At 42.0% G+C, this 21190-nt stretch overlaps 1 protein-coding gene across 1 annotated transcript in view; it reads right to left on the reverse strand.

Annotated features, from left to right (window-relative positions):
* Positions 1–21190, reverse strand: part of palm2akap2 (PALM2 and AKAP2 fusion) — a 167315-nt gene that overhangs the window by 65962 nt on the left and 80163 nt on the right. The window contains exons 5-8 of the mRNA XM_030065047.1: positions 17172–17286; positions 15226–15247; positions 14107–14220; positions 7659–8516 (exon numbers count right to left, since the gene is read on the reverse strand). Coding sequence (XP_029920907.1) covers positions 7659–8516; positions 14107–14220; positions 15226–15247; positions 17172–17286 — 1109 coding nt within the window. The remainder of the gene's footprint in view (positions 1–7658; positions 8517–14106; positions 14221–15225; positions 15248–17171; positions 17287–21190) is intronic.

Below are 21190 nucleotides of genomic sequence, written 5' to 3' on the forward strand. Positions count from 1 at the left end.
GCAGCCATGCAGTGTGTGTGTGTGTGTGTGTGTGTGTGTGTGTTTTGTTTGGCTCCTAACTGGGTCTGTTGCTGTATTATGTCTTGCAGTAACCACAAATGACACCAAGGGGGCGCCTCAGAGCTCCTGCAGCACCCAGACAGCCAATCTGTCAATCAGTCTGTCTGTCTCTCTCTCTCTCTGTCTGTCTCTGTCTCTCTCTCTCTCTCTCTCTCTCTCTCTGTCTCTCTCTCTGTCTGTCTGTCTCTCTCTCTGTCTGTCTGCCTATTTAATGTGTTACCTTGCTTTGTTGGTTGTTTGTTGGTTCTTTTTGTGTTCATTTTTTTTGGTGGGAACTTCTTCAATTTTCTTGTAAATTATAAAAAATAAATAAATAAATAAATTTGACACTTTGCTGGTAATTTATTTAGGTGTTTGGTGTAATTAATGGTAATTTTCTCATAATATACTTTAAAATATATATCTGTAATAATTATAAAAACAGTTTTCTGGTAGTTTATTTATTCATATTAGCTTGTTAAAATTTTCTAGTATATTTTTGCTAATTGTCAAGTAATTACTTTCTTTTTTTATGATTATTTTATTGTAATTTTTCAATTTAGCAATTACCAATTTTTTTTCTTTTTTTTTATTACAAGAAAACTTCAGTGTCTAATGATCAAAGGTCAGATCAGCGACGCTGCTTCAGGTTTCTGATCGTCTGTGTGAAATATTTTGTGGAAAAGTCGAGTTGTTCCTCACAGCAGATATTTCTGCAGACGCCTCAGCCAGAATTCATATTCTTTACTTTTATTTCTCCTGAAATGCTCACTTTCTTATTTCTGTGTTTATTGTGTAATATTTTGTAGGATTAATGCTTACAGTTATCCATTTTTAGACATAATGCACATATTTTTAAATTTTTTTTACATGTTTCTAAGGCACATATTTTTCTAACTTTTGTGAAATTAGAAATAATGCTAATAATGATAGTAATAATAAAGGAGTAAAAATAAAATACCCAGTCATTCACACTGGAATCCTTTAAAAAAACGCTGTTGCAGCTTTTATTAAACCACATCCAGTTAACCATCTGCAACCTGAGTATTTCTGATTAAAAAAATGATAATAATAATAATAATAATAATAATAATAATAATAAAAATAAAATCTATGAGATATTTCATAAATAAATACAAGAAAAAATAAAAAAGTAAACAATATTGAAAAGGTCAAAGGAAAAAATAAAATATAAAAATATGTAATATATTAAAAAAACAAAATCAGTCCACCTTTTTTTTTTTTTTTTTTTTTGGCAAAGCATCAATTACATCAAAGCTTTATTTATTTATTTGTTTTTATTCCATTCAGGTCTCAGAGGGTTAAATGGCGGCCTCACCTTCATCTTCATCATCATCAGATCCTGTTATGATGTGAAGCAGTTTGAACCGATACGGAACCAATACAAATATATTGATCTGCCTGTTGGTCTATTGATCCTGTGATCGTCTCGACTGACTGAGCTGAGAACTGAGGCTAAAGGTGTGTGTGTGTGTGTGTGTGTGTGTGTGTGTGTGTGTGTGTGTTAGTGGCAGGTCGGGGGTGCAGTGAGAGCAGCTGGTGCTGTGTGTCTGTCAGCAGCCATGAAGGAGTGAATGTTAGAGACAGAAAGAAAGAAAGAACAACAAGCAAGAGACGGCAGGAGGGCACTGGAGAAACTCAGCTTTATTGACCAAGGAGAGAGAGAGAGAGAGAGAGAAAGAGAGGGAGAGAGAGAGAGAGAGAGAAATTGGGGCAGAGTTGTGATCATAAAAAGGAAGAAGGAAGAGAGAGAGAGAGAGAGAGAGAGAGAGAGAGAGAGAGAGGTTTGAACAATAGAAAATGGCTCCTTTGTTGTTTTAACAGTCCATACAATTGTGAGGGCAGGCAGGCAAGAGAAGGAGAGAGAGACCCCTACAGTGTCGGAGGGGTACTGCAGGCATGGCAGTGGGGCTGCTAATTAAAGGACCATACCGCTGAATTCTGCACGTTTAGCCTTAATATCTTCCAAAAAACGGAATAAACTTCACGCTCCTGCTGATCTTGGGATTTTATCACTCCTCCTCCCTTTCCTCCAGCCGCTGGTCTCCATTCATTCCACTACGACATGAACATGAACTTTCAGAGCCTTCACACTTTCTTCACTCCAGTTTTCCATCAGCGGAATAAAGTCCTCCACATGAGTTTTCCTAAAAGCAGCAGCACTGTTGGCTTTTCAGGACTTCTTTTTCAAACTGAAACGCTCCCTCCTCCTGCTCCTCCGCCAGGGAAAATAGTCCCCGGGGAGAGAACATTATAAGGCGGCTGCTTCAACCGGAAACTCACATTTTGACTCTGTGATGTGAAATCTTTAGTTTCCCTGCAGGATTTTTTGCGATGCCATGTGAAACATGTGGCGTAATTCTACTAAATGGGCCAAACATTAAAAAAAAAAAAAAAAAAAAAAAATCAGTGGTATGGTCCTTTAAAGTGTGTGTTGGTCACGTACATACAGCTCCTTTCACTACTTCAACAACACACACACACATGAATCCTAACAGGCAAACTCGTAGCTCCGTTCTTGCATTCAGTTCAACTTTTTTTTGGTTCGTTTGCCTTTGATTGGTTTCGTTTTTCCAGGATTGTTTTTGCGTCTACCTCACCCACCACACCCTCAGGGGGGAAAAAAAACAAACAAAAAAACACTACACTTCCCATAATGCACTTCATCTTGTCTCATCGGGTCTTCCAGGGCAACGTTATCGAGCTACATTAGCATTGTTTAAATTTAATTTGTTTTTTTTTTTCAGTCTGTCTGCTGCAAAGTAAAAAGGAGACGTGTGACCGGGACGATCCGCCTCCACACGACATCGAGTGTACTTTTATTTTGAAGATCCCCCAGACGCCCTTTCCAGGCCAGCATCTGGAATGAGCGCCAGTCGATGCCGTGAAAGAAGGATTTGTGGAGAAAACAGGAGAGGAAGAGGAAGAGGAGGATGAAGAGGAGGAGGAGGAGGAGGAGACAGACGGACGGACGGACGACGGGTTAATCGTGAGGTGACACACAGCAAAGCGGTGAGGTTAGAGAGTGACAGATCAATAAATGGATCAATAAATAAATAAATAGATAAAAGAAGCTCTCTTCTTCCCAGTCGTGCGGTCGCCGCGTCGCACGGCGTCGTAAAAACGTCTAGTACCCATAATTCTCGGCGTTATGTCTAGATCTCTATATAGATGTGGAAAATAAAATCCTCGCTAAATAGAATATAGAGCGTATTTACATTCTTTATCTACACGGGACCCCCCCCCCCCCCCTCCCAAGCCCTCCCCCCGACCCCGAGCCCCCGACCCCGACCCCTGGCCTGGTGGCGGCCAATCGTACAGCCAGCTGGACTGACTGACAGCAGCACTGGCCAATCACACGAAAGCATGGACGCTTGGAGGCGGGCCTACAAGTTTCAGCACAGAGCCATCTGAGGAAAGAGGTCAAGTTTACAGAGGGACCCTGAACGCACCGCACCGACTCATGGGTTTGAGATCCGGGAGCATGTTTTTGTTTGTTTGTTTGTTTGTTTGTTTGTTTGTTTGTTTGTTTGTTTGTGTTTATGGTCATTACAGACAGACTGTTTTTCTTTGTCCGGTACAAAAGTTAAATGTTGGGTGTGTAACAAAACCCCGCTGCGTTATTATGGATCCCACCAGACTTCTGGGCAAGCCACGCCCACACGCCTCAGTCAAGCCGCTTTAAATCATTTACCATCGGTTCAGATTATGAACTAGGACTAAGTCTAGTTCGAGATCTAAATCAGAAATTCACAGTAAAGAAGATTTGATTGATTCCGTATTAAACGCCACACGACCTGCAGTTTCATCTCAGATCTCCTCGCTTCTTTCTCCCCATCGCTCCCGTCCTCGAATCCTGGCCTTTCATCCACCACAAAACAAAAGGTGACTTTGCAGATTTAGCTCCAGCTCTCTGGAATAATCTGGAATAATCTTCCCCGGATTGTTTCGAGCGGCTTCTTAAGACGCTTTTTTTTTTTTCATGCGAGCCTTTTTTCCGCAGATCTCTATCGAGGATCTTTGGAAAGACGTAGGATCTGTTCGTCTCCTCCGTCTGTGCTCTTTCATGTACATTTTTTATGTATTTGTATTTTCGGCATTCACTGTGTGTTTTAAATAAAGCTTCACTTACTGACTTGTCTAAGGCTCAGGTCGCGGTCGGGTGAAGGTCTAACCATAACTCTAACCGAGTGGGCGTGCCTTGCCCAGAACTCTGGTGGGATCCATAATAACACCTTACCGACATGTCGCTGAAATGTAATTTATGGCTTGTAGATACTGATATTTAACTTCTATATCAATAAACATGCTGTTGAATATCTAAAGGGAACCATCCAAAGAAAGTGTTACTCTAAATTTATCATCAGGGAGTTTTTATTTTTATTTTTTTGAGGGTCTTTGATTCAGTTTGACTCTCAGCAGGAGCAGTAAGTCGCAGTCAGCAGCAGTGAGCCGGCTGTGCAGGGCAAACAAAAGGATGACAAAAAAAAAAAAAAAAAAAAAAAAAAAGGCCCACACACTGACGGCGAGGTGAGCGAGGCTCTTCAACAGCAAAAACAAAAAGTCAGTTTAGAAAAAAAAGGAAAAGGTTTCCGTGTGGGCAGGTGGCTCAGATGTGCATGCAAAAACAGATTTAGTCATATCAGAGGAGAGAAAAAAAGAGTAAAAATCATCAATGTTTCAGTCCTCAGAGTGTGTGTTGTCCACTTACACACCAACAAAGAGCAACACGATCAACAAACTAATTATTTCTACATGTTTTGTCAGTAAAAGATTTGTCTTTACTTGATTTTATTGGCAAAACATGTCAAAATACATTTATTAATTTATGAATGTATTTATCCCGTGGCTCTCGTGTGGAGTTTTGTTGGTGTGCAAGATTTTTTGACTCGACTATAAACTTGTGTGCAGGGAAAACTCTGACGGAAGTCATATTCCAAGAAAACAACTCGGATATTCTCTTATAAAGTAATACATTTATGAGAAAAAAAACTCTGAAAAATAGTTTTTCTATTACTTTTTTTCTTGGTTCTTGACTCCATGACCCAAAATAAATAAATAAATAAATAAAAATAAAAAAAGTAAAAGAAAAGTATTTTTTTCCACATTTTTTTCTCATAAATTTCTGACTTTATAATTCCAGAATTTTTCGAGTTTTTTTTTCCCCATAAATTTGTGATTTTTTTTTTATATATATACATTTACGACTTTAATTCCAGGGGATTTCTGAGCTTTTTCTTGTAAATTTGTGACTTTATAGTTTTTCGTTGAATACTGCGGCGGCCCTGCTACGCCGTCTCCCTGCGCTGGCGTCTGTCTTTCCTCCGGCGGCTCTGGACGGCGTGCGCTGGCAAAGCGCCGCCGCTCACCACGAGCACGTCGGCGCCTCCGCCCCTCTGCGTCTGAGAGCTGTAATCTGCTGTAATCTGCTGGGATGAGGGTGATTATTGCTCTGTGCTTTTGTGAAATCCAGCCGAGCACGTGACCGGTGACACACGGCGTCGTGACGGCGCTCGGGCCCCTGAGTTAGTAGCACCGATGTAAACGAGGGGCCCGGGCGGGGACCGTAGCGACAGCTGGCAGTGTTTCTGCACGCTGGCGTTCATCTAAAAGCCCGACACACAGTTTTCACGAACATGAGCGACGGGCGGCGTCTCTCGAAAAGTTTGTTTCGCAGTCGAACGCTGGTCTTTAATATTCATAAATAACAGAACTCACGCTCCGTGTCCTGCGTGCCCGGTGGTTAAAAATCCTCCCCGGAGCTCATTAAGCTGCCGTTAGCTTCCTGTGTTTCTGTGGCCTTCAGACACACTGGAAGAGTCAGCCGGAGAGATCCTATTGGCTGCCGAGGGTGTTCGGCGACTTCCTATTGGCTGCCGAGTTAGGAAGTAAAACTATAATAGGAGGAAATGACCTCAGCAGTGGAGAAGCTGGAGCCGATGGACATAAACACCAGAGAGAGAGAGAGAGAGAGAGAGAGAGAGGAGAAGAAGAAGGAGAAGAAGAAGGAGAAGAAGAAAGAGGAAGAGGAGGAGGAGAAGAAGAGTCCTGTTCTTCTAACTACAGCGTGAAAACTTCAGTTCCCCATGGAAACAGACGTCCCATGAATTCAATGGCCTTTTCTTTTCAGTTTCAAAAAAGAAAAAAAAAAAGAAAAAGAAAAAGAAAAAGAAAGAGAAACTAAAAACATTCAGATTACAACAGCAAACTGAAATAAAAGTCTAATAATAATAATAATAATAATAATCTCTAATCATGTCTAATGTTTTTTTTTTTGTTGTTGTTGTTGTGTTTTTTTTTTTTTTTTTTTTACGACTAATAATGCGTAAGAATAAATAGGCACATGAAGAAACCAAGGCAACGAGTCCCCTCCTCTCCACCCTGGCCAGAGCGTGTGTGTGTGTGCGTGTGTGTGTGTGTGTGTGTGTGTGTGTGGACACCAGAGGAGAGGTTCTGTACAGGCTGAGAGAAGAAGAGGGAGCAGGAGGTGAAAGTGCAAAATGGAGAGGGGTTAATATCGTCTGTGGTGCTATAAAAGAAATATGAAAATCGTCTCTTGTCCCTGTGACAGGTTAATCAGCCGGCTTAATCAATGGAGGTGATCTGACTGATTGATTGATTGATTGATTGATTGATTGATTGATTGTCCTCGGAGCCACACGAGCTCCCGGTTTGGTTCGACAGCGTGGCGATTTGGAGCCTCGGGACACCTGGTGAAGGTGAGAGTCTGCAGACAGGAGAGCTCTCCGTCCGCCTGTCTGTCTGTCTGTCTGTCTGTCCGCCTGTCTGTCCGTCTGTCTGTCTGTCTGTCTGTCAGCGGCTCAGCTTCTGCCGATCTGAATCTGAATGTTGTGCAGCGAGGAAAGAAAACCTCGACTCCGTGACGGCGAGAGAGGAGGAGGAAGGAGGAGAGGAGATAAGGAGGAGGGATGGAAACTGGGAGAAAAGGTCAGACAGGAGTGTGTGTGTGTGTGTGTGTGTGTGTGTGCCAAGGTTATTATCATTAACGAAAACGAACGAGATAATCAAAACTAGGTGTGAATTTCCACAAACTGAAATAAAAACAAAGCTTTACAAAATGGACAAAAATGAACTAAAATCATAGAGAAACTCTAAAAAAAATGTTTGAAAGTCTGTTTTTGTCGTTTGTTGGTTCACTTCACACATCAGCCTGATACTTGGGCTGGATATGAAATCTAACTTCCATTTTTTTTTTTTTTTTTGTTTTGTTTTGTTTTTGCTGTGGCAGTTTTGCACCAGCAGATGGCGTAAAAAAATAAAAAAATAAAACTAATAACTGAGAATTTTCAAAAAATAAAAACTAAACTAAACTGGCAAACCTGTTTTAAAAATTGTAATTGAAAATAAAAGACGAATGAAAAATGCAAAAGGATAATAACCTTGGTGTGTGTGTGTGTGTGTGTGTGTGTGTGTGTGTGAGTGTCAGCCAGTCAGAGTCCAGAGGAGGAGGAGGAAGGCGGGGCTTCTGTTAGTAACCGTCCAGAGACAGAGGAGCAGAGAGGAGTGCTGTGGTGGTAATAAAAGGGGGAGGAGTCACATGAGGATGCAGCACTGGCAGCGTTTCCTCTTGTCTGTACCTGTGGGGGGGGTGAGGCCGGGCGGAGGGGGGTTGTTGGCCTCGGCGTTGGCGGGGGGCGAGGAGGCGCTGTCGGGCTCACGGCCGTCAGACGACAGTTCCGTGCTGGCGGCCTCGGACGTGGCCGGCCGCCCCGACACCAGGTCGGCCGCCGTGCCGTCGATGACGGACAGGTCGGTGACCGTCTTCTCCCTCAGCGACTTCTCGTCGTCCTCGTCGATCAGGACCACCTCGGCCTTCACGGCGCCGTCGAAGCCCAGCAGCCGCCGGCTCTCGCTCAGGTCCTCCACGTCCTGGTAGCCCAGGAACACCATGGTGACCGGGTGCTCGGCGCTGGCCTGCGGCGGGGAGGTGAGCTCGGGGCCGGGGTGGGCGGAGGCGCCGGGCTGGGTGGTGACGGGGGCGGAGGAGGGGGGCATCATGCCCAGCCGGGTCTCCCTCTGCAGGGTGACCTGTGCGGGGGGGCTGGAGGGGACGGACGGCGGGGCGCAGGAGGGCGGGGACAGGTCGTCGACGTCCGCGGGGGAAACGTAGGGCCTCTCGGCCGCCTGGGTCACCGTGACCTGGCTCCTGCCGCCGTCGCCGCCGCCGCCGCCGCCTCCTCCTCCTCGCCCGACGGGATTGGCCGCCCGCTGGAGCAGCTGGTTGAGCTGCGCGGAGGTCCAGCCGTTCTCCATGGCGCCGGCCGTGGTGGACACGCCCCCGGAGGAAGTGACCTCGTAGACCACCTTCCTGCCGTCGTCGTAGACTTTGACGCCGCGCGACGTCGAGTCTAACGGGCTCACACGATTGGCCGACAGGATGCGCTGCTCGCCCGTCTGCGGGTCCTGCTGCACGTTGATCTCCATGGCAAACATTGCTGTTACAGGGTGAGGAGGGTGAGGAGGGGTGAGGAGGGGTGAGGAAGAGGATGAGGCGGGGTGAGGAGGAGGAGTAAATGTGAGGAGAGAGGGAGGAGGGAGAGGGTGATGTAAAAAAGAGGGAAAGGGGACAAAAGTGGGTGTGGGTGAGGAGGAGGGGAGTGAGAAGGGGAGGAGGGGGTGAGGAGGGGGAGGAGAAGGGGAGGGAGGGAGGCGTGAGGACGGGGACACAGTGTTCTCTGAGAAACTACACATCACATCTGCATTTTCAAGTTCTCACCCAAACCCGTTCAAACCCCGTCAGCCAATCAGAGCATACTTTACCCCGTCAGCCAATCAGAGCATACTTTACCCCGTCAGCCAATCAGAGCATACTTTACCTGCAGCTCCTCCACAGCTCAGGCTGTTTTCAACTTTTAGCAACAATGTTTCCCCTTTAAAATGTTTTTTTTTTTTTTTTTTTTTTCAGCCCAGTCCCCCCCCGACCAGAGCAAAACAAAGGTAAAAAAAAAAAAAGAAAAAAAAGAAAAGAAAAATCCTCCTCCAGTCCAGCTCCATCAGAGTGAACCAACAACCTGACACTGAGCAGATTCTCTCGTTTCTGTTTCTGTTTCTGCTTCTTCTTCTCTTCTTCCTCCTTGTTTCCAGCAATAACTTGCTACAATTCAGCCACTCATTATTATTATTATTTTTTTTTTTGTCAGAGTGAACAAACGTCCTCGCTCGAGGACCACGGCAGCAGATTTAAACCACAAACACACACCTGTCACCTTCAGGAACCCAGAGGGAGACCTGAAGAGAACGTGTAGTTTATCAAACTCATATTTACATTTTATTGAACTTATTATAGCTTAGGCTGATTATTTTAGGAATCATGCATGGCTGATTTTTTAAATTAACACTTTAAAAAAAACCTCTCTTACCCCCTGCAGTACTCCAACGTACCACTAGGGGTACGTGTGCACAAAGAAGAAATAGTGGGGATGATTCTCTCTGATAAAGTGCACATAGACTCATTGTTAATGAGTTCTTGACGAGTACATCATCGCTACCAGGTGAAAACTTTGTTAATTCAGTTTTTGTAGTTTTCACGTTTTAATTTAAAACGCCTGTCCTGGTGAATTTGAATGTTTGGCCCGTTTAGTACAATTTCCCCACATTTTCCGTGTCAACAAACATTTAGCAAATCATGCAGGGAAGTTAAAGATTTCACAACAACATCATCAAAATCTGAATATGAAAACCTTATAATGTTCTGCTTCTGCGGCGAACAAAGTTATTTCCATGGGGACTATTTTCCCAGGCGGAGGAGGAGGAGGAGGAGGAGGAGGAGGAGGAGGGAGCGTCTCAGTGTGAAAAAGTCCTGAAAAGCCAACAGTGCTGCTGCTTTTAGGAAAACTCATGTGGAGGACTTTATTCTGGAGTGAAGAAAGTGTGAAGGCTCTGAAAGTTCATGTTCATATCGTAGTGGAATGAATGGAAACCAGCGGCTGGAGGAAAGGAAAGGGAGGAGGAGTGATGTGGCAGCTCAACGCTAAACATGCAGAATCGCTGGTGCGGTCCTTTAAAGTCAGAGCTATATGGTCCTCTGTGGTTTGAGGAAGCAACATGAGGAGTGACTGAAACCTTTCAAAACATTTCAACATTTCTAAACAGTTAAGAATACGTTTGGAGATTTTCACTTGACGACGGTAGTATCGAAACTTTTCAAAATAATCTATACAGGGCACCTGAGGCTCGTTCTCCAGCATCTCTAAAAATTAAACAGGATCTGGTTATCTATTTAGCATCTAAGTGACTTAAAGAAATAGTCCGCAACAGCAACAGATAAGTTAAGGTAAGTTGCATCGCTATGGCATCAGAGGCCTAGCGCTTGATTGGTTTAGAAGTTACTTGTTTGGGAGATACCAATATGTTTATGTAAATAATTACAAATCGTTAAACAGACCCATCAAATATGGGGTTCCCCAGGGTTCCATTTTGGGGCCGCTTCACTTTATCTTGTATGTAAATGACTTTGTTAATTCCTCGCGTGTACTCCAAAAAATATTGTTTGCTGATGACACTGACTTGTTTTTGGCCCACAAGGAACTGAGTGAACTTGAACAAATCCTAAAGAGTGAGCTGGAGAAAGTAGACACTTTCACTTAATATCAGCAAAACAAACTACATTGTGTTTCATGTTCATCCCAAAATAAATGGACAGGATATTGTTAGAGTCAGCTCCAAAAAATTCCTGGGGATCCTTATCGATAATTTCAGATATCATATTCATCATTTAATTGAAAAATTATCCAAATATGTTGGTTTGTTCGTTAAGTTGAGACATTTTCTCCCACTCCCTGCACTTCTTACCCTTTACAAAACCCTATTTGAGCCTCATATAAATTACTGTAATGTCATTTGGTGCAACACATTTCCAAGTTACCTAAAAAAGCTACAGATTCTCCAAAAGAAAGTCATACGTGCCCTATCGTGGTCTGAATTTAATTCTCCTACCAGACCGCTTTTCCGTCGTTACAATCTCCTGATTACCTCCAGAATGCTTATGTGATATACCAGGTTGTTCATAAACTAAATCATAAGTTGCCTTCCAATCTGCCTTCCTCTGCACACCCATGACACCAGAGGAAAACAGCTAATCACTGGGAAAAAAACGAAGGCTAAAACACACCAGCTTCAGGACCGCAGATTTGGAATGAGCTTGATGCAACATTAAAAATGTCACATCCTGTTTCCACCTTTAAGAAAAAAATAAAAAAAACAACTCCTGTCTATATATGATTGATTACATGTTTGTGTGGTGAGTATTGTTTATAGATGAGTTGGTTGGTACTCCGATTATTATTATTCATTTTTTCTTTTTGGGATTGTCTGTTGTGTGTCTGTACTTTATTACAGCCATGGATATTGGCCAGTATCCTGTTTGTCATTGCTGTGATTATGCGAAATCGGGCCCCCCTCCTAAAAGCTTTAAATAGCTTCCTTGCGGTGACCCTTTCACACATCAGGCTGTTGTGTGTACTATTAATGCATCGTATCCATAACGCTGTTGAGATGGAAGAGGAATATATGAGCGTCTCAAGGTTTTTCTTTGGAATGTCAAATAAGTGAAGTGTTGCCTTGTTGATGCCTGTCTGTACGCTGTGCAGCAAATGGCAAACACTCAAATAAAGCTTGTGTGTGAAGACAAAAAAAAAAAACAATATTCAAATATTAAATATCAAATATTTTTCCATCCTCTCCTCTTTTCCCACACTTATCCATACCTGGAAATGATCAGAATCATGTTCCAGATGTTTCCAGGTGCTGTAGGAACCCTGAGTATTCAGTTAGATATTTCAAATTAAAAGCCACTGTATTTGGTGGTATTCATGCTGAGCTCCTCTTTTACTCTGAGCAGGCAGGTTTCATGTTTGTTTTTGCCCCCTTCAAAAAATAAAAAGGCTGACACAGTTTACACTAGCCTGTCACAATCCTCCAACCCAACTAAAACTATTTTTATTAATACTGTATTTATTAGTAAAGTATTTTTTTATATAGTACACTTTGTCTTATTTATTTAACCCTGTTTTAATTGCAACTTTGTGCTAGCTGTGCCTTCTACATTCATAGCATTGCTCTTGTTGTTTTTATTCTCTGTACAGTACAAACGTCATATGAATAAAATCATTATTATTATTTTTATTGTTGTTATGATTCTGATTATTGAAATTTGAAGCCAGCAGAAGTGGGTCAGAGTAAAAACTGTGTGAAAACTATCCACGGGTGGCAGTAACATCAGGAGAAAGCTTCATATTCATGTTACTGATATGATATTATTGTGGGATCACTGCAAAAACTCAAAATCTTACCAAGATTATTTGTCTTATTTCAAGTCAAAAATGTCTTATTTCTAGTCAAAATATCTCATTACACTTAAAATAAGACATGATCACCTCAGAAGTAACTTGTTTTTAGACAATTGTCTCTTGTTTCAAGTGAAAATTTGCTTGTTTCATTGGCAAAATTTGTTTCTTGTTTCTAGCTAATTTTCACTTATTTCAAGTGAATTTTCAGTTTTTCCACTGGCAAATTTTGCCAATGAAACAAGCAAATTTTCACTTGTTTCAAGTGATTTTTTACTTGAAACAAGTGAAAACTGTCTAAAAACAATTTACTTCTGAGGTGATCATGTCTTATTTTAAGTGTAATGAGATATTTTGACTAGAAATAAGACATTTTTGACTTGAAATAAGACAAATAATCTTGGTAAGATTTTGCGTTTTTGCAGTGATATTTTACTGATGGCAATAATAACAATAATAACGTCTCATTCATCTGTAAAGAAACTGAGCCAGCTAAGCTAAGCTGTTTCCTAATGGTGGACTGACTGCATTAAGATATTTTAGAGAGCAACAGCACTGCCTATCACCGATCAATATTTTTATCATGTTCCGATAAAGGCTGCAGATCGTCTGAATATTGAGTTCAGCAGCCAGGCTAACAGCTCATAAGCTCATTTATCGATAACGATACCCTGACACTCCTCTCATCACAACACGGTGAATCAATCGGTAGTTTATCACGTGACACAGGTTGAAGTTACGCTGAGGTTTGGACCGCTGACCTCAGATGACCTGATCGCACCTCCATCATGACCCGGGACGGCTGCCGGGCTCGTTAAGCTCGTTTAGCTCCTGTCCGCGGTGGAGCAGCAGGCAGGGGAGCAGATCTGCGTGGCCCTGGTTCTACACTGTCATTGTTTTCAAAGTGATTACAGCCCCCGTGTTCCCTCGACTCCAAAAGAAGAAGAATCCGTCGCGTACACGTTACTTATTTACCTGTTGAGTTAATTTCCCACAGGATGAGTGTGAAGCTGCAGCCAGCAGAGACACAACATGGAGGACACGCTGCAGCATGGGAAATAAGGTTTTGTTTTGTTTTTTGTTTCTAATTTGAAGCTACTTATGGGGAAATTTAAGGGCAAGTCAGCTTTTAAGGGTTGACACTTGTACAAAATGAATAGTGAGACAAACACACAGAGTAAAACTCACCAACACGGATGCTAACGCTCAATAAAAACACTAAAAGGTACACTCATACTGACACAAATACAAACAAACACACTACTAATACTAATACACTAATACTTGTACTAGTGCTGATACTGGCAACAACCCACAGCTCGGCTTCAGCTCCACCTGACTGCAGACCCTGGACCTGTGCTGTGTGTGTGTTTGAGTCTCTCTGCGTTGTGTGTGTGTGTGTGTGAAAAATAAAGCTGCCGCGCCTTCATGAGTTTGAAAATCAGAACTCATTCAATTCGATTTAATTCTTCGATGCAAAATATTGATCAGGTGTGTGGGTGCACGCTTGTGTACGGCTGCCTGCGTGTGTGTGTGTGTGTGTGTGTGTGCTGCATGACATGTTACTGGATTGATGCATACATGTTGCGGTGTGCAGGAGGAGTGAGTCCCGCTCCTACACACACCCCGTATCACCCCGTATCACCCCCCTCCATCTAATCCACCTTGGCTCTGGTCCAAACCCTTACACTCCCTCTCTCCCTCTCTCTCCCTCCCTCTCTCCCTCCTCCCTCTGTCTTACCAGGTCTCGGGATGGCGTGGTCTCCAGAGGCGGGCAGGCTGCTCCGGGGCTGGGCGTCCAGGACGAGGCGTTCAGGGTCCGAGAGCGGCGCGGACATGCAGCCGGTAGCATCTACTGAGCAGGAGGCACAGGAGGGGAAATGACACAAAGTCAGTGGGACACAGGAGGCTGAGAGGGAATGTGTGTGTGTGTGTGTGTGTGTGTGTCCTCACATGCCTGTCAGGCGCATGCAGATGTACACACAACTAAGTTACGCAGGCGAACACACACACACACACACACACACCTCGATGTTGCGAGTAACCACGCCCTGACACAAACATACACACACGGGCGAACACATGCATTGGTATGCACACACACACACACACACACACACACGCACACACACTCACACACATAGGGTACCCGCCCCCTTCCCCACACACACCCCCTCTCGTTTTCCCTGTGTTTCTGTGTCCACCTCTAAACTCCAACACCCAGTGCTTATGCAGCAGAAGTGTGTGTGTGTGTGTTTGTGTGTGTATTGCTGCTGTGTTTGTATGTGTGTGTGTGTGTGTGTGTGTGTGTGTGTGTTGGCAGGAACAAAGCGTTAGGGGCTAATGGGGCTTGCCGGTGAATAGGAGGGATCAAGCCAGAGGCTGCAGGCTGCAGAGTCATGGCCTTGTGTGTGTGTGAGCTTCAATAGTCTCGCTGAGCCGGGTGTAAGCAGTGTGTGTGTGTGTGTGTGTGTGTGTGTGTGTGTGTGCGCGCAGGTGTATTTGTGTACGTGTGTGTTGGTGGGCACTGATGAGTGTGTGTGTGTGTGTGTGTGTGTGTGTGTGTGTGTGTGTTGCTTCGGGAGCGCGCGCTGGCCTGCATCTCCCCTGCCTCAGCGAGACTATTATCCACACAAACACACACACACACACACACACACACATACACACACACACACACACACACACACACACACACACACACATATACACACATACAGGGACCCCACAGTGCGTGGGGACAATAATAACTCCATGCAGCCCGGGGGGGACACCGTCCAAAAGAGATGTGTGTGTGTGTGTGTGTGTGTATGTGTGTGTGTGTGTGTGTGTGTGTGTGTGTGTGTGTCATTGCTCCTACCTCCGTCCTGGGCCATCAGACTCTGAAACAGAGAGAAAAGAAAAACCACATGAACAACAATTATTCATTTTATTATCATCATTACTTTTACTTTTTTTTTTTTTTTTACAGGAGAAAATTCGTTCTTCATGATAGAAACACTTCAATAAATAAATGAATAAATCAAATCAGCAGCATCTCAGCCAGTCACTGCGTCTCATGTTCAGCGTTCAAATCTTATTTTTCCTCAAACGTGTAAACAAATCCACCAGTGGGATTACATAATCCCACCTGCCTCCACCTGCAGGTCCACTTGTTTTCCTTGGTTCGAGTCTAAACGTGTGGAAACGAGGCAGAATCAGCCGACAGGATCAAGACTCAAAGACTCTTCACGAAGACAAACGTCCCACTGACAGAAGAGTCAGAGCTTCGATCCTTATGAAGCATTTTAGTGCCAAATCCAGTTTTGCACGTCTTTTCCTCTTTAAAAAAACGCTGAAGGTTGATTTGCTCTTTAGACTGATGAGTTCTGAGTTTATTCCTTTTTCTGTTGTCAGTTAAAACAAAAGTTCTCTCTTGTTCTCTCTTGTTGTTCATTGTATATAGGAATATAGGAATGTCATATATTCTTTCTATTTTATCTTTATTTTTATTTTATTTTATTTTTTTATTATTATTATTATCGTTATTATTATTATTATTATTATTTTATTTTATTTTTTTACATTTTTTACTTGCACAGTGCTGAAGTTGTTGCAATTACATTTCACTGCTGCTGTACCTGTACATTCATGCATGTGACGAATAAATAAATCTGGAATCTTAAATCAAACCTCATAATCTGTGTGTAGTGAACTTTGAAAAACTTTGAAAATGTGGAGGCAGTGTTGAGAGTTACTCAGTAAAATAATTAGCTGCTGCAGCACAGAGTTCCTATTTATTAAAATCAACTCATTTGTTACAAAGTTCTCTTTACTACAAAGTAACTACTGATGTTAGTTCTCTTTATCAAAAGTAACTTTAATAAAGAAACTAGTTACTTTAAAGTTCTCTTCATTAAAAAGCACAAATTACATTACAGTTCCTTTTTTATTAAAAGTAACTAGTTATGCTACAAAGTGCTCTTTATTAAAATTAACTTCATTAAAAGTAACTAGTTATGCTACAAAGTTGTTTTCATTAAAAGGAACAATTTACATTACAGCTCTTCTTTACTGAGAGTAACCAGTTGTGTTTAAAAGTTATATTTATTAAAAGTAACTATTAAAACCAGCTAGTTGCATTAAGTTCTTGTCATTAAAGAGCACTAGTTATTAGTTACTATTAGTTATATATATATTTTAAATTAAAAGTAACTACTTATTTCATAAAGTTCTCTTTATCAAAACTAGTTACAAAGTTCATTACAAAGCACTAAGTTACACTACACTTCTTGTCTGTTTAAATAACTGGGTGTGTCACAAAATTCTCTGTATCACATGTAACTTCATTAAAAGGCACTAGGTTATGTTAAGCCACTATGGTTATGTTAATAATTATATTAAAAATGTTTCCATCCAAAATAATTTAGTCATGTTACAGTTCTCTTTATCAGACGTAACTGAAGTGTCTTCATTAAACAGCACTGATGACATTACATGAGTCTTTTTTTAGGAAAATGAACTTTGTTAGATATCGTCTTTATTTCAGCTCCCTGGCTGGTGGACTTGAGTGAAAAACAAACAGGAACTAAAATGTTTCTGTTGTGAAGCGTGATGTCACCGTCACGGATTAAAAAAGTAATGGAAGATGTTTTTCTGTAAAACGCTCCGGAGGTTTTTTCAGACGCTGTGAAACTTCACATTGTTGTATCTGTAACAATGACTGCTGCTGAAAATGAAATATTATGGATGAACAGCATCATGTGGGCCCTGAGGGAGGAGGGAGGCGTGAGGAGTTCTCCGGGTTCTCCGCTCACGTTCTCCTACCTTCTGCAGGTCCTCTATGGAGCGCTCCGTCTCCTTCAGACGTTCTCGTAGAACTTGCTCTTTGGCAGAGATCTGGGACTCTTCGCTCTCCAGGGCGCCGATCTCCGACTCCAGTCTGCAGGGGACGAGAGAGAGAGAGAGAGAGAGAGAGAGCGACCTCTGTCAGGAAGGTGTCTGAAACTCACAGAGCGAAGGAGACCCCAGACCCTGAGAACGTCGGAGAACCGCAGAACACAGAATGACAGACGTTCCTGTGTGAAGCCCAACCATGACCCTGTTTGCCCATCACTTCCCTTCGTACAGCACGTTACACACACACACACACACACACAGCTGCTGCCACGGTGTCAGCCTGCAGGTTAAATACAGCAGCGTCGTGATACGGTGGCAGCGCTACGGCAGAAAATAGCTCCGTCGTTCTGAAAAGCCGGGGGAAAGAGAGGAGCGGTGAAGGAGGAACCAAAGCAAACGTGCGCCGCTGTGCGTCCCTCCAAACCAATATTCATCGGAACTACGACTTTAATAAACATGTTAGACACCGTGACCTCCCGTGACCTCTTCACATGATCAGAACTTCCCATGTAATATACAAGAATATTTACATAACTACACCAATACAGGCCTATTTACACATGAATATAAATATAGAAATACTGTGTAAAAGTCAGGAAAATCAAGTAAAATTGTCCCAACAGAGTTTATTTAAAGTCATATATTGATGTCTCTTTAACTCTGCACAGCGGGATCATTAATTTTTTTTTTTTTTTTTTTAAACATAAGTCTATATTTATATTCATATGTAAATACTGAGGAGAAAAACTCTGTTGTGTTTCCTTCTGGCTGCCAACAGAGTTTTTTTCATATTTTGATGCCCCTTTAGTCCTGCACAGGTGGGATTAGTAATTTTTTTTTAACCTTTTTTCACTGATTTAAGTGCCCTGTATGAAAGCAGCATGTGTGGTTATGAATAATAGTCTGAGTGACGGTCACAGTTCAAACTCCCACATCCAGCAGGTTTCACAGCGCACCAGCTGACAGCCTGTGTTTCATACATTACCGATGTTTTGACGTGAAGTTATTTGATGGAAAAAAAAAAAGTTTCATTAAAACCTTTTGCTGTAACACGTTTCTGGCGAGGAAACGCCTCGGCGATTCTGCAGAATAACGTTGTAATGAAGACATTAATCCAGTTTTTTTATCAGGTTGTTCACTGAGATTACACAGCCTGAAGAATTAGACGTGTAATCCTAATCCCGTCTGCAGAGTGTGAGCTTTAGTCCGTGTTCAAGTGTCACTCGGAGCGAATCGGTGGAAATCCTCCTCTGACTGAGCGTCGAGTGTCGAGTTGTGAGTAAACTGCACACGGCACCTTACTTTTATTAAAACGCCATTAATTGCTTTATTTACTTCCAGAGAAAAATAATCAGCTATAATACTTGGCTCTGTTTGCCGCTGCTGTTTTAGTAAATGAAGTGAAAAATGTAGTACAAGGCTGAAAAAATGCACCTATTCCTGCACTGTTTTTTCTAATTTTACCTATTTTTATTGTTCTTTTTTCTTCTATGTAAATGTGTCTTTTGCATCCTGCTTCTTTTTAACCCTTTGAAACCTGAGCAAATTCCACTGATTAAAAAAATAAAGAAAAATACCATTGCTGCATGTACAAAAAACTTCCCAAATAAACGCATAAAGAAACTAAACTAAAAAAAAAAAAAAAAAAAAAATGACAACAATAATAACCCTGACCCAATAATGTGGACCAATCTCTATGTTTATAGATAGATAGATATGGATAGATACTGATATCTGCTTTGATTAAACGTCACTGAATTCTCATTTTGGTGTATTTGGTGGCTTGTTCTGCTGTAATTGTGACATTTCCTACACGACATGAAGGCAGCGAAAGACGACAGGATTTTACAGCAACGGTCAGCAATCCCAGACATTTGAGACATTCTGAGACATTTCTGCAAGTTAGCATCTCTGCAGACTCTGCCTGAGGGAATTACCCACAGTTCATTGTGGTGTGACGTGCCCGGAAGTGTTAAAAAAAAAGAGATAGAAAAAAGAAAATGGAAAAAAGGAGAAGATGACAGAAGAGCGGTAAACAAACAAGCATGGAAAAAAAAAAAAATTAATAATAATAATAACGATAATAATAATAAAAAAATAATAAAATTAAAAAAATTAAAATAAAACAAAATAAAATAAAAATAAAGATAAAATAGAAAGAATATATGACATTCCTCGAGTTTATTTCCTCGTCAAGATAACGTGGTGCTGTCCCGTCTGGAGCCCTGCAGCCTCTCACTCAGTCACTGTCCAGGTGAGCTCAGGTGAGTCTGGGGGGCTACAGGGCTCAGGGCTTGCGGGTCGGGGGGTGGGGGGTGGGGCTAAGTCACGTGACCAGCAGCTGGACGGTCATGTGACGCGTTCAGAGCTTCACTTCACTCGGAGGCGTCAAACAGAAACGACGGCACAGCGACGCAGTTTCATTTCTACAACACTGATAATAACCATACACCTGCACGAATGACATCAGTGAGCACTCCTGAATCACATGCATCTGAGGTGAGACCCACACACACACACACACACACACACACACACAAACACATTTAAGACATGGATGTAACAACAATAGTCGGAAGCGGCCGGGGAGGAGGACCAGGGTTGCTTCCTCATCGGCTGCCAGAACTCACAATGCTCTGGAATACACTCCTCTGGGATGTGTGGAATGTGTGTGTGTGTGTGTGTGTGTGTGTATGTGTGTGTGTGTGTGAGAGTTCACGTGTTTGCGTGTTATTGGAATGTGATTGTGCGCATGGGAGGAGTGATTGCATTCATGTACATTTGTCCACATGTACAGTACTCTCTCTCTCTGTGTGTGTGTGTGTGTGTGTGTGTGTGTGCTCATGTTCCGTCATGAACAATGCCGCAGACAGAGCCTTCCCACGGTGTTCCCATTAATGGAGCTCGACCTTCATATGAGCATCAGCGACCGTGAACTTCCACCAGAACACACTGTCCTCACTTCTCTGCAGCAATTTTTTTCTTTTTTTTTTTAAATTTGTTTATTTTTTATCGAGAACAACTTACAGAAACATGACGACATACGTTTTTATTATGGGTGGGTCCAGTGGGAATAAAACCTCTGGAAGTCAAGGCTGATTTTTATTTAACCCTTTGAAACCCGAGCCAATTAACTTTTTTTTTTTTTTTTTTCAAAAACATGAGGAAAAAGGGGGGAAATTACCAAATAAATAAATAAATATAAATATAAATAAATGCAAACTATTGGCAAAAAATTACCAGAGTATCAGTAAAACATTACCAGAAACTTAGCAAGAAAATTCTAAATAAATGTTTGTATTGAATCACCATAAAATTACTCCAAAAATGTAGGTAAAAAATGAAAAAATAATTTGAAAAAAATAATTATTTATTTAGATTATTTATCTATTTTAGTCATTTAATTAATTATTGAAAAAAATCATAAAGTTATATTTGAATTATTGTTCATCTTTGTGAGACTTATGAGACAGCACGCAGGTCCCTGTGGTTATATTAAACCATTATAAATGACTTTTTTTAGTTTTTAAAAATAAGAGAATGGATACAAACAATTGAATTATTAAACAGCTCAGGCACTGTGCGCCAAAATCCAAGGTCCTTTCGGTGTTTCCTGGATTTTTAAAAATTCTTTCAGCAGCAGCGCCATCTGTCGAGTGTACTTTCAGCAGCAGCGACACTGCAGGAATACCACAGAAAAACTACAGAAATACTACAAGAATACTACAGGCAGCAGTGTGTTACGTTTCTGTGTATTCAGTGTTGTTGTGTTAATGAGCTTTAAGCCCCAGAAATAAACAGTTTTTCTGTCCCAAACATAATCGTTCATTCCCGCTGATTTAAAGGAAACCTCCTGTTTTAAAATATGAAACAATGCGTGTGATCGGCCCGTTATCGTAAGGCCGGCTCTGGCCGTGGCGGTGACCTCACGCCATTGTCTGCAACAC

The sequence above is a fragment of the Myripristis murdjan genome, chromosome 12, assembly GCF_902150065.1.
Source record: "Myripristis murdjan chromosome 12, fMyrMur1.1, whole genome shotgun sequence".
In the NCBI taxonomy this organism is placed as follows: Eukaryota; Metazoa; Chordata; class Actinopteri; order Holocentriformes; family Holocentridae; genus Myripristis; species Myripristis murdjan.